General features: G+C 41.6%; 1 protein-coding gene across 2 annotated transcripts; it reads right to left on the bottom strand.

Annotated features, from left to right (window-relative positions):
* Positions 1 to 418: 418 nt before the first annotated feature.
* On the bottom strand, positions 419 to 13,471 carry ANXA2 (annexin A2). 2 transcript variants are annotated; one of them, XM_018554639.1, is made up of 12 exons: positions 13,375 to 13,469; positions 12,760 to 12,862; positions 10,042 to 10,136; positions 9,687 to 9,800; positions 8,367 to 8,457; positions 7,921 to 8,000; positions 7,109 to 7,168; positions 6,585 to 6,678; positions 4,321 to 4,416; positions 3,591 to 3,649; positions 1,843 to 1,965; positions 419 to 649 (listed from the first exon to the last, which is right to left on the bottom strand). In XM_018554639.1, the coding sequence occupies exons 1-12, from the start codon at positions 13,465 to 13,467 to the stop codon at positions 590 to 592; spliced, it is 1,068 nt and encodes a 355-aa protein (XP_018410141.1). In that variant the 5' UTR covers positions 13,468 to 13,469; the 3' UTR covers positions 419 to 589. The 2 variants fall into 2 exon arrangements, with proteins under 2 accessions (XP_018410141.1, XP_018410142.1); XM_018554640.1 differs by having other exon boundaries at positions 422 to 649; positions 12,760 to 12,844; positions 13,354 to 13,471.
* Between the last annotated feature and the right edge of the window lie 343 nt (positions 13,472 to 13,814).

Raw genomic sequence — 13,814 nt, 5'->3', positions numbered from 1 at the left:
ACTTGTGTAAACTGGGTTTAAAAAATAAATAAAAAAAAAAAGGTTCTGATGTGTTACAATTGGAGCAAAGCAAGAAAGTGTTGCTAATTTTAACCTGAAGGTGTTTTCTCTCTCCTGCCCTTAGGAAATGCAACCATCATTTCTGTCTATCTCATTTGGCTCCATGTAATTCCATCTGAGCACATGCTTGGCATTATATATGGTATAGAAGCAGTACACTGCACTCAGTAGGATTGGGTCATTCCATGGTTCATTCTTGGCTACATACATAGACTGCTCACTCGGTGTTGTCTTTCTATGTTTATGAAATGGACTTGATAAGTAAGATCACTTTATTACGTTGCAGTCATGAAAAACCTTATAAGATGCTCAGTCGCAAGAAGGCCAAACTCTCAAAAACCACACAAAGACAGGTTACAGAAAAAAAATATACATATATTTAGATAGTAGCGGTGTATTTGGTCAGTACACTGGAGAGGAGCAGCCAGGCAACATGGGGATAGAAGGTCGGAGGGATCTCGGGGCAGACTATGGTCAGGATAAGCAGTAAGGCATCTTACAATCGGGGGGAGCAGGAATAATACGTAGCTCAATCATCTCCACCACACAGGTTTAGCAAGGCACGTTGATAGTCTCCTTTTGTGTCTTGCTGCAAAGACAAATAATAATGTTAAAAAGAAAATATTTTTTAACCTGTTCCTATCTTTGTTATAAGATCTATTCCAACACACAAAGATTATCAAACTTGTGACGTATGAGGCGATGTCCACACCAAGTTCCAAAATGTTCACTTCAAAATGCTTACAACTGAAGTCTTACGCTGTATGCCATACATACATACATACATGGTGGAGGCAAATGTATACTGTCCAATATGTTACTGTCCTTTGATCATATTTTTGCATGCAACAGCAGCATAAAAACCTCAGCCCATGGTGCCACACAGCAGAAGACTGCGGTAACGGATGTGTAAGCAGCACTCAGACAACCTTGCCAGATCAAAGCTAGAGTTCTGCAATGAGCAGGGAATGTGAGTTTTGTTAATTGCACAGATCTACCTTTGACCACTACTCACAAAATTGGTCTTCTATGCTTTGTACCACAAGGGACCGATGGACCTATTTGTGGGTAAACAAGCCACAACAGATCCCTTAAGTGTGAACAGGCCCTTAATGTTTGTCTGCGCCTTCTTACTTCATTCTGGGACATTTCATACAATTTTAACGTTAATTTAATTATAGTGTCAAGGTGCCCATACACCTTGCGATTATCGTACGATAATCGCGGGAAATCCCGCGATCGTATGATAATCGCAAGGTGTATGGAAGGTGTGCGACCGTTTCTACTGTACGCTTGCTCGTCTTTTGTCGAAGGAGCATGCTAAAAAACCCGCCGAGAATCGTACGATTGTCGGCGGGTTAGTGGTGTGCTCGTTCGACAACTGCCGAACGGGCCGATGTGCGCACAATGCCCGTTCAGCATTGCGGTCATCGGAAGCCCGCCCCTCAGCGGGGAGTGCTTTCGATGATCGCAAGTACGATCTGCCTTTCCAAGATGGGCAAATCGTACGAGCTTTTAATTAGCTTACAACCATCGCAAGACAAAAGTCTTGCGATGGTTGTAAGGTGTGTGGGCACCTTCAGGAGAAGACAGAAGCCATGTTTCATTATCAACAACTCAAATAGATATGCCCATTGCCTTATTATAAACCCACATTAGTCCTGCAGTCTGTGACAGAAGCGAGGTATTGCATGGGCACCATGACCTCTAGTCAGCTGCCATTGGTCCTACAGTATGCACATGAGATGTCACATCGAAGATACAATGTTGTGTCATACTTACTGAAATGAAGTAGGACAAAGATTTGCCATATTTCTTCTTAAATTCGGACTTGATTTTAAGCAGATCTACCTCACTGCGGGACACCATATTCCGGATCAAGATTTTATCTTTGGTGCCTTTGCCCTAGCAAACAAAAAGTTACAGGTTATTTCAAGAATAATTCACAAAACAAAAGCCTAGAATATACATTCTGTTCAGAGTTCATAAATGAAACTTCTTTTTCATCCATTGGAAGTCTTTCAACTTGGGGTTATACTATTGCCTACAGGAGGGCTGCCAAAAACATTGTAGGCGAGTCTGAGACAAGCCCTCCTACTACCAGCATGCCCCAGTTGTGTTTCCTAGTGTCCCCGGAGGATGGTTGTCTTTTCTTCAGCTCTGCTGGGTCTCTAACCTAATTTTGCTGGAATTTTAATTTTCTTCAATCAAGACTCTTCTCTACATTGCTTCTAGAGCTGATCTTTAAAATTTAAAATCCAGTACAGCTTGTCCTCAGTCTGCCTTTTATACTGTGACTGGACCAATGTGGGGCTAGCCTGGTAGTGGCCACCTGCACTAGGTTCTTCACAAGGTGCTTTCCAGACCATCTTCTAGGAAACAAGGTAACTATGGAGCACTTTTCAGGTCCAGAGTTGTTGGCATTGCCTCAGCACTTGCCCTGTCTCTGATGACCCACTATGTAAGTAAGCCATTAAGCTTGAGAACCAGGAACTACCTAAATTCATTTGTTTCGTTAGGCGACTTTAAAATTCGCAGAGGAAGGAGTTATCTGACGGGACTGGGACTAGAATCCTCCCTAGCTCTGCCAGGTAGGGCTGAGTCTCCTTCCTTATTGGCAGGGCTCTCTACTACATTCATGCAATACTTTGTTGCCCAGTCCACTCAGTTTCTTGCTGCTTTTGACTGCAGATGCTTTAAGGACACTCCCATGCCTTGAACACAGCCCTCGTGGCTTTATGTCATGATCATCCTTAAAGAGTTGCAGTGTTCTGCATTTTCTCTACAGTTAAAAGAAGCTGCTAAAGACATGGTCTTTAAAAGGGACAATGTCTCTTAGGACTGACCCATCACATTATTATCAAGATATCCCTGAAGGCAAGAGAACCCACCTCTAGAAGTCTAAAGACAGGTCTGCCAAATCTACACCAATTTTTTTTCCCTTTACTCCTGGAGTATGCATGTCCAAACCTAGTTCTCTGGCCACCTGCAAAGTCTGGGGTAAAAAGCCTTCATCAGCATGATGGTGGCCCCTATGTTCCAAAGTAGGGAAATGTTTGTTAATCTTGGTGAACTCCGGGGTAGTTTGCTTTTCAGGCGTGTAGGTGTAGTGAGTTGTATTTCAAGGATACAAACTGAATCTTTTTCTCCAGCTCCTTCTTTGGCTCCTCACCTTCAAACTTCCTGTGTCACTGCAGATTAACAGACCGAACTCTGGTGGAGAGTGATGTGATTCTGCAGGCAGCTCTTGACCTGCACGCAGTTCCCCAGCTTTTAATTTTGGTTGGGCCTCCTAGCAATTGTGGCTATATACTGAGTTTTGGGTCACGGGAGGACACAGTATATGTCCTCCCTTGACCTAGAGGAGAACTTTGGGCAAAAAAGGTTGCCCCAAAGTTCTCCTTTAATTATTTACATTTTGCAGAGTGGAAGAAACCTTCCCTCCAAGAAACAGAACTGTCACAATTTTCTGAGGAGACCGAAATACCTCGTTGAAATGCTTCATTATTTTTTGTGAATATTGCTTTTACCTTCATTGAGTCGTGCAGCCTGTCAGCGAAATACAGAGGCTTGTTCTGAATACACTGCACTGTAAGAAGAAAAACATAAAAGGAGAGGTTACCACATGCTGGTTAAACTGAAATCTCAAGCTGGCTACTATAGGACTGGAACATTAGGTAAACTAAACCCACACACTGTTAGACTGTGATACATCTGTCATTTAGCAATGGGAGTGTGCCACGGGTAAATGTCAGTGGCCGTCGAGTCGTCATGATTGACAAGGTTTTACATCTCTGGTCTATGTGATTGATGATGGATTTATATAGCTGGAAGATGTCATTGACAATGGATTCACTTTATTTTCAATTGTATGTTTCATGTAATTATAGGGGTTCTTCTTAGATGTGAGGATGGGTAAGACTTGCTAATGCACTCCAGCACTCATGCCCCTGGCAGGTGTTGTATATCCTGCAGACCCCTTATAATAAAGGGGACTTTCACTTTCCCTATATGTCCCACCAATAACCACCTCATCCTTTTAGGGAGACCAGATGTAGGGAAGACGCCCTTGTCCCTCAACTTTGAGGCCCTCCCTCCCTTGCAATGTACCCGCTCCCCCCCAGTTGTAAAAGGCATGTGGCCTGGTGGTACAGAAAGGGCCACAGGCTTGCTGCTCTTTCTTTTCTGGCCACCCAGGCTGCATGCCTAGCGAAGGGTCTATTGAAAGCAAAGAAGATTAAGTCAGAGAAAACCACCTACCAAGATTAATGAATGCATTCTCCAGGTCGCCTTTCACTTCTTTCTTTATGCTCTCCTGCATGTCATATGGACTGTAGCTCTTGTACCTCTCAAACACTAAACATGAAACAACCAACATCATTATACATTGGCAAAAAGAAGCAACTCAGAAACAACATATTATGACAGGAGTAAGTATGTGGGAGTCTACATTTTCAGTGTATCACTATTCATGTCACCTGTTTAAACTCCAAGCACACAGCTAAACATAGAAATGTAAATTATACGGGAGCTGTATTACCCACTAAAGTATTTGTAGTTCTCTTCATACAGTAGTGTCCTCCCTCCAACCTCAGCCTACTGACTGGACAGTAACTGATCAGGTCATCTCTCTGCTCAACCCACTCAGTCTGATCTATGGCAGCATGCATTGCATGCAGAACGCCTGATGGGCTCCCAGTCACAGTTCAGCTGCACAGGATACTAAATCAATAATCAGGTACTTACACAAGTTACATTAAAAACACTTCCATGATGTATTCATGAATACCTAGCTACATGAATGTGTGTCTTTTATATATGCCCAGAGTCCAGCTTTAACAGCCAATGCTGCAGACAGCATAATGAATCAATAATAATCCGGTCTACTGAGAACAGCACAGAGAGAACAGCAGACAAGACGACTCAAGCAGGATCTTACAGAACTCCGGGGAGAAGAGATTTTGTATTATAAGAAGCCTTCTTTCCTGATCTTTACATAAGACAGCCAGCAAGACATCTGCATAGGTCCCTTTACAACCTCCATGTACAATGGACAGCTCTCAAATGAGGGATAGAGAAAAGAACATTACGTATTGTTTTCCTGTACAGGTGTGTGAGGGCTTATTTGGATATCCCCAGGGGTAGACTTTGATCAATAGGGTACTGTATGATTCCTTGTGGTGCCTTCCATCTTGGGGGTTCAATCTACAATTGGAGCACGCCAATCCACTCATGTGTCATGACTGATCATGCATCTGCCTATGGAAGTCATACCTGTTGCTGTCTGAGTCTTGCAATGCCTTATGGGAATTGTAATTCCACAAAAGCCAGAGTACCAAAGTTTGGCTACCCCCGCTCTACTGCATTGCACAGTCATCCAAGTAACAGAGGGAATTAACCTTATAAGTGCGTTACTGCTCTTTTATTGTCCAGCCGCAAGCCAGGGCAAGTTTTGTTGCAGTGGAAACTACAGAGAAGACGGGACGCTTTTGTCTGGTAGGGGTGCCCGAATCACAGGAATGGCTGACCAGAATTACAAATCCTTTGACAGGTAAGTTGATTCACAAATATATATTAAGTGTGGGTTATGCTATTTGCCTGGAGTTCGGCTTTAAGCAATTACTCCTACACATAGTGGGCATTAATGTGGCAGATGAGGTTTAATGTCGATAAATGCAAAGTAATGCACTTTGGAATTAAAAATAAACAAATGGGTTATACAATTATGGGTATGCCGCTGGGGAAGTCAGAAATGGAGAAGGATTTGGGGGTCATTGTAGACCACAAACTGAAAGGTAGTTTGCAGTGCCAGGCTGCTGTAAACAAAGCTAGCAGGGTCTTGTCCTGTATTAAAAAGGGGATGTATTGCAGGGACAAGTCTATAATTTTGCCACTTTATAGATCATTGGTTCGACCTCATCTGGAGTACGCGGTCCAGTTCTGGTCGCCAGTACTAAGAAAAGATGTCCTTGAGTTGGAAAAAGTCCAGCGGAGGGCAACCAAACTAATTAGGGGTATGGAGGACCAGAGCTACGAGACGAGGCTACTAAATTTAAACATGTTCACATTGGAGGTGAGGAGATTAAGGGGGGAAATGATCTCCATGTACAAAATGTTCAATGGTGGTAGCAACATTAGCGATAAACTGTTTAAAATTAACTCCGTTACAAAAACTAGAGGCCACCACCTAAAATTGGTGGAAAAAAAATTCCAGCACAAGGGGCGAAGGGGGTTCTTCACAGTAAGATCAGTTAGGGTCTGGAACTCACTGCCACAGGCGGTGATTTCAGCAAATAATGTGGAATTGTTCAAGAAACTTTTGGACGATTTCTTAAGGGACCGTCATAGACAGGGGTACAGGTACTCCTAGAATGAGATCCTAATAGGTTGGACTTGATGGACTAATGTCTTTATTCAACCTCAAATACTATGTAACTATGTAACATTATATAGTTTCCTCAATTGGCAGCATACTTCAGAGAAATACTGTTAATGATGAACAAAGCTTTATAACAATGCCATACCTTTCTGTAGATGAGGAATGCTTCTTTCTGTCATGATTGTAACCCACTTGCTTATATCGGTTCCCTTTCTCTTTACTCCAGCCTCGTATAGTTCCTGTGACACAATAGGAGATAGCAGAAGGTTTAGAGTCCTGACTCTAGGTGGACTGTGCTGATTGTTATGTTATGAAATGGTGGACAACAATGTGTGTCCTGCTAGATCAGGGCAGAACTTTGAATACCTATTAATCCTCTACAAAGCCTAATATATCATTGGAAACCCTTAAAAACATACTGCAAAAGTAAACTGTAAAGTAAATCTGAATCTTTTGTACTGAAGATACAAAAAAGGTTTCAGTACATCAGCAGATACATTGATAGTCATAATGGAAGAGACAGGCTGTACAATGGGCAGTATAAAGAGTCTGTTCATGTGGCTGCAGGTAACTGGGAGCCAACTGCCTCTCATATCACTTACAGGGATATAAAACAATACTGACACTTCAGGAAACTATACGATTGCTGCATTATATAAATCTACTTACCCTGGCATCCTGGTCAATCTTTTCATAATCCACCACTGAACTCTCCTCTTGCCTTTTGCCCTGCACACAAACATACCAGAGGGTTCATTTACCAGGAGGAAGAGAACAAAAACAATAATAATTAATGTTCCTGCTTCTGCTCAGTTCTGCTAAAGGGAAACCTGTGAGATCAGATACAAAGGACATGCAGGACTCGCAGCCTTTAGAAAATGTCACACAAGTAAGACCAGTGTGCTGATCCTATGTAGTAAGATCTATACATGTGTGTTTATATACACAAATCTAGACTCCTATTTTAAACATTTTCCAGGATTTCTTATGTAAAGATTTGGTCATGTACATTGCCTTTTATTAGTGATGGGATTGTTTTGCACATCATTAGCAATAACTGAATCTGTATAACACTGACTGGATCTGTATAGAAAGCTACAAACTAATTTTGCCAACAACTGTATAGTATAAGAGTCTATAGGACTGGATATTAAGAGAGCAGACCATTTAGAAGTGCTTATCGGAATACTTCAAGGTTACTGACTGAGCATTCTAGATGACAGCCAAGCAAGAGGTCAGCAATGACAGCCCACATGTTTCTCTTGTGAAAGGTTTCCTCAAAAAGGTGTGTAGTTACAAATCTCTCACCTCTTGTGAATACGTATATCCTAATCTGCCTGCACATGGATGGGCTGATTTTAGAATGTGTGATTTCATATATACGAATACTACATTTTATATATTAAAGTCTACTTTATTCTCCCATGCTAGTTCTAGGTTGATGAAAAAGAATGTGTTGTAGGCCAACTTGTACCACTCACCTTAGCAAGTGCCACCATCAGCTTCCTGAAGTCCCCTGATGTGTCAGAAACAATGTCTTTCTCCAAGTCGGTCTTGTATACTGGATCAGAAAAAAAACCCATTCTGGTCATTATAAACACTTGGGGGAACTCTATTCCCGAGTCATATGTCTACACAAGACGTGTACTTCCATCTACATACCACTAGGTGTCACACTAATCCTAGCTCAGTAATGTGAATGGTCTGCTGTTAGAAGATGGGGTGACAGCCATAGGGACAGGATTATTCAAATAATAAAGGAGAGTTGAAATGTTTACTTTCATTATATTAACTGCGCTAGAATAAAGACAGATGGAATGAGGCGCTTGTATTGGCACGGCTTTCACCTTTTTATCCTCCTGTTTGTATTAATCACATAACATATGTCTGTTCTAATTATGTTAGCGCAGAGTTTGCCAACACTCACACTCTCGGTATGCAGCCTGGATTGCGTGTAGTTCATTGTTATCTCGAGAGCAGATAATTTCAATGAGTGTGTCTTCATCTGTACCCAAGCCCTAAAAATTAGAAAACAGCATTTAATTAGAAATATATTCAAAAACTAAAAATAATCACAAAAAGGTATAATATAATGCAGCACGAGCTTTCATTGTGTAACTCAAAATCTTCTCTACGGGCACATTCACACTATTGCGTTGCTGTAATGTGTTAGAGCAGCACGTGGCAATGCATGTTACATGGCGCCCCAACATTCACTGTGGTGCTCTGCCAGAAACGGTATATGCACCCTATTGGTGTCTTAGGAAGTCCATACAAATGAATGAACCGCATTAACGCACGTGCACTAATGCACTGCAGTGGTGTGAATGGCCCCCAGATGAATTACTGCAGAAAAATGCCGTCACCGCAAAGATAAATGTATACCAAAAAACAGTGTAACAAATCTCCAAATAAATATTACTGCTTAGCACTACACATAATACGGTTCTCTTTTTTAGGTTTCTTTAGACTATCTTTGATACTTTGACACAGTAAGCTCATTCAGCTAATGTTCACCATGTTATGCAGGGAAGGGCCAAACATATGTCCAGCATTGTGAAATGTCAGGGTGAAATGTCAGTAGATAGATGTATGCTAGAAAACGCTAATAAATATTAAAAAGAAGCAGTCCATTAAAATCTAGAGGGCTTAACTACCAGAACCCTAATTAAGAGTGCTCAGGTACTCTGATGTAAAGGTCTCTGTGCTACAGTTCCTACACGGCATACATGCCATGGCAATCCCACACTCTCTCTGTTGGACTTTTTTCCATTTCTTATTCTCTAGAAGTAAATGGGGTGTGATCACCCAGAAAAGGAAGCTGAGTGGGGGAAGGAGCCATGATCAACAGTGGGAAGATTTCCTTATTGAAGTCCTTGACAGATGTGACAATTCAATAGGTGGCTTAGCAGACTCCAAACTACAGATGAAATATTCATTGAGGGTTGGTTGGCCATTTATATTACGGGCTTCCATTTCTAAAAAAAACTCCACTGATCTTGTACACACACGCAGGAACACTTGTTAAGATGAGACAAATGGATAAAGTAGCAGCAACTACAGTATAAGCAACTACAGTACAAAGCAGCAAGCAACTACAGTATAAAGTAGTAGCATATACATAGTGCTTTGAAAAATTCCCAGAAGAGTTCACTTTTACATGTCGGATTTACACAAATAAAAGGCTGAATGCATAAAGTAACTGCTGGGTGGTAAACCTTAATAGCACTGATGTATGGTGACTTGCCTTCATTGAAGATTTCAGTTCTGAAGCATCATACTGAGACGGTGTCTTCATCAGTCCAAGGATCAGAGTCTCCAGATGTCCAGAGAGGGCACCTTTCAGTGCGGAGGGGAGATCCTAAAGAGAAAGTCATGTATGATCAGGCTTGTGTAATAATTAGCCTGGTGATGACAGGTGACACTAAAAGCTTTTTATTTACCTGCTCAATCAACAAGTCCCTTCCCCAAAATAAGATTACCTAATCTACGCTTAATTTCCTTTGTAGTGCTAATGCTTGTTTAATACAGTCTGAGATAAGGTCAATGTTCTTCCTAATCCTATCATATCATATCATGACATGCCATGGAGAACAATGTACCTTCTTGGTCCTCCTTTGGTAGGCAAATGCGATGTCCTGTCTCTGATCACTGGTCCGGTTTGTTAGAATGCTGATGATTGTTAGTTCATCTACACCTGAAATAAAATGTTATGCCATTAGTCCTCTACTGACAGCATCATTAAATATATAACAACAGAGACCAGAGAAATATGGAATACAGAAGAGTTTCCAGCATTGTACCACACAATTTACAATGCCAAATTATAAAAACATGGACAATGCATCAACATTAAACAAGAAGGACAGTTAGAACCTAATCTGAGTGTTTGCTGTAGGCCTAATGAGAGGGTATCCATAAATGTAACACTTTATAGAGGAATGTATGATGCATTTGCGATCAATGATAAGTGTGTGTGATGTATAGTGATATGCTGCTCATTCTGGAGGTGGTAGATATGTACCAGACTGGTAACAGACCGGCCCGGGTAAAGTACAGGCTTCATATCCCACAAAGTAAAGTAATGGGCTTTATTTTTAGTCATCTGAATAATACATGGTCTGTGCACTTTCTGCACTTGCGTGTCTCTGTAGAGAAAAAAAAAAATTCAATTATCTTGAGACACTGAGCCTCCCTGATTGCAGCAGATACAGGAATGGTTTCTCTAATTAGGTTTTAAAATGCAGCCATTAAGGCCGGCCAAGGACAGTACAGACTACGTCAAGCTGCTATTAGAAGAAAAATAAAGCCTAGCAGCGTTGCATGGAAGTACCACGGCCAACACAATCTTGTTGTTGTAAAGAATATAAACGTTTTATTTATTCAGGACTATTCCATTAGGATATAAAGAAGGAATAGCAGAGCCAAGAGGAAATCAGAGCAGTTTCCTCTATTCCTGGAGCATGTTATGGTTTGCGCTGGGTTTTCCTGGCACAGGTACAGCATCTCCTCTGTGTACACAGCTCAGTCACAATTGCTCTGGATATGGCTCTCTTAGGGCCTCTAACAATTGCAGCCATTTCCCATTATAGTGGGCCCCTGGAATGCAGAGGAAGGAGGGGGCAAGTCTGCTGCCAACAAGAGCAAATATGAGACAATCCTGGGCACAAACAAGGAAGATATGGCAAAGGAGCTCAAACCAGGTCTAAAAATAAATAAAAATCAATCCCCATAATATGTGACCATTGATTGCATGATCAATATCTCTATTTTTATCCAAAACGTTCAGCTCTACAACTCTCAACCTGTTAATATCAAGATATCACTTCCAAATGAATGTCATTAGCAAAGGCACAGAACTGTAAAGGGAAAACTATAGAGACAGCAAGAATGACACTTGAAATGGATAGGCAGAGACAGCTGTCACACAGCTTGGTGGATCCAGACATAATTGTCGGGATCCATTCCGGCTGCGGCGTCTCAGTATACCACGAGCTGTAGCTAGCGGTATACTGAGCTTTGGGTGACGGGAGGCCGCTAGTTTGTGTCCTCCCGTCACCCTAAGGAGAACTATGGGGAAAAGCCCTAATCCCATAGTTCTCCTTTAATCTAGCCATACACTGCCCACATTTCTGACTGACTTGGCCATTGTGGTTGGCCCCGTTGGCACCATTCAGCTCCACAAATGTACATTTTTAAATTTACTTTTGTTGAAAGAGCTGGGCTGAAAATCAGCCAAACAGTGACTCCACGTGAGGAGCCAGACAAGCTGTTGTCACCCTAGAAAAAGAAGCAGGGAAGGGAACACAGGTCTGGCAGGATCAACAAGTCATTCATGGCATTTGCAGGGGGGTAGATGCAAAAGAAACAAACAGACACCAGTCTCAGCTTTTGCTCCTAGTTCTACTTGAGATGGATGTTAAATGAATGCTACTTAGTGACCAAATTCTAAGAAACACTCCTACGATCAGCCAGTTTTGTTATGATATATAATATTAGAATAAATCAATGTAGTGAGAACTCCGGACTGTAACCACAGGAAAGGAGACACTTGTACTGGGTGTGGGATTAGACGTCATGGATTTATTTGCTCATGCTTGTAGGAAGAATAACCCTGACATCTGATAAAAGTCCATGCAATAAACTGCAGAGGATGGAGGCCACAGTCCACTGGACTCTGACCACGGCAAACCAGACACAGCACAATAGCAGGTCACCAGCTTGAAGGAACCAGCTGAGTTCTGTCAACTTCAGTCAGCATCAAGCAAAAATCAACCAGATGAGAAATCATTTAATAACTCTATTATATTATCTACATGGTCACAGGTCTATATAATAACACACAATGGTCAAGCCCCATAATACCATAGCAAGCCTAGGATGTGTTAGCAGTCATATACCTACAATCAAATGCAAAGTCCACTGCTGATTATCATTGCATTGCATTTTTTCAGCCTGTATAAGAAATGCTTTTAGGTATTTATTTATTTTTCATATTAAATGTTTATTGGTTTTCCCAACAAACAAAAATACAACTAAAAACATTCTCCAATAAGACATATCCACAGATTGTAACATATACCATGTGGGAGGAGATGAAACAAAACAGATAAGGGGACACAGAAGAGACAAGGAAAAAGCAGGGGAATGGGAGAAGTAGGGGAGTCACCCTAGCCAGGATCCACATCTCAAAGAAACTTGCGGTCTAATGCACATTCAAGTAAAAGAAATGCTTTTATTTTGTCACATTGCATTTATTCTGGAGCTACACACATCACTACCTGCCCAGTGTGTGTCACCAGCTTTAAAGGGGCACCAACCTTTAGTCTTAATGGCAGTTTCCAGGGCTGCAGCATCTTTCTCTGCATCAAAGTTGGTGGACGGCCTGACAGTACCAAGAGCATGCTGGGTGGAGCTGGATTGCTGTAGGGAGGAGCTATAAAGTCAGTGCTGTAATAGGGGACTAGGTGGATAAAAAGAAACAATGCTGAACTCTGGGATAAACAAATATAGTCTCATACAAAGCTCACCAAGACTGAAGTATTTCTCCGAGATCTGTGGAGTAATCCAATGTGCAGGAGCTTCCTGTAATAAAGACCGGTCACTGCTGCTCTCTCTCACCTTGTGCAGGATGACTGGTCTCGTTTCCGCCCCCTCCTGTAGTTTTCTGCAGGCAGCCTGTAGTGGGTGGGGTCTGCTGGCCCCTCCCACAGCTCTGCAGTCTGCAGTCTATATACACCACATTGATAATGCCACAACTACATTTACAAGGTTTGCAAAGGCATTTGGTGCACACAAACTGAGTTTAAAATCCTTTGTGGCTACAGAGGAATATTTTGTATTAAAGATGTTGTGCCCAGAGTTCAGCTTTACAATACACACAGTAGCAAGCTTTACAATCGAAAATGGAATACACTGTGCGGCATGTTACTTACGTTTCCTTCCAGTTTTAGCTTGCCTAGGATTTCATGAATCGTAGACATTGCTGCAGGTTCTGGAACAAAGAGATAAAAAGGGAAGAAAGTCATATAAAATGATCCAATACTTGACATCTCCACTATGGGAATTCTACAGTCTTGCTTGCTGATCCCTAGAAATGACGGCATACCTGAAATAGATTCAAGTCCTAGCAGGCACACCCCACCCACTGCTTAATATACAACTAAATAATGGAAGAAGGGCCCATACATCCCTAATGGAATCTATTCACAGAATGATTGATTGTCCTCATCAATGGATGTCACAAAGCTATACAGAAATCCAATACATTATTCTCTAAAAGCCCCATACAGAATATTGCTAAAACACTGCGTATGTCTGTGTAGCATCAAAATCAATGATTAGTTGGTGAGCTCATCAGTTTTGGTATAAACAG

The sequence above is a fragment of the Nanorana parkeri genome, unplaced genomic scaffold, assembly GCF_000935625.1.
Source record: "Nanorana parkeri isolate BGI_ZX_2015 unplaced genomic scaffold, ASM93562v1 scaffold167, whole genome shotgun sequence".
NCBI classification, from domain to species: Eukaryota; Metazoa; Chordata; class Amphibia; order Anura; family Dicroglossidae; genus Nanorana; species Nanorana parkeri.
This window is presented reverse-complemented; position numbering and strand designations above follow the sequence as displayed.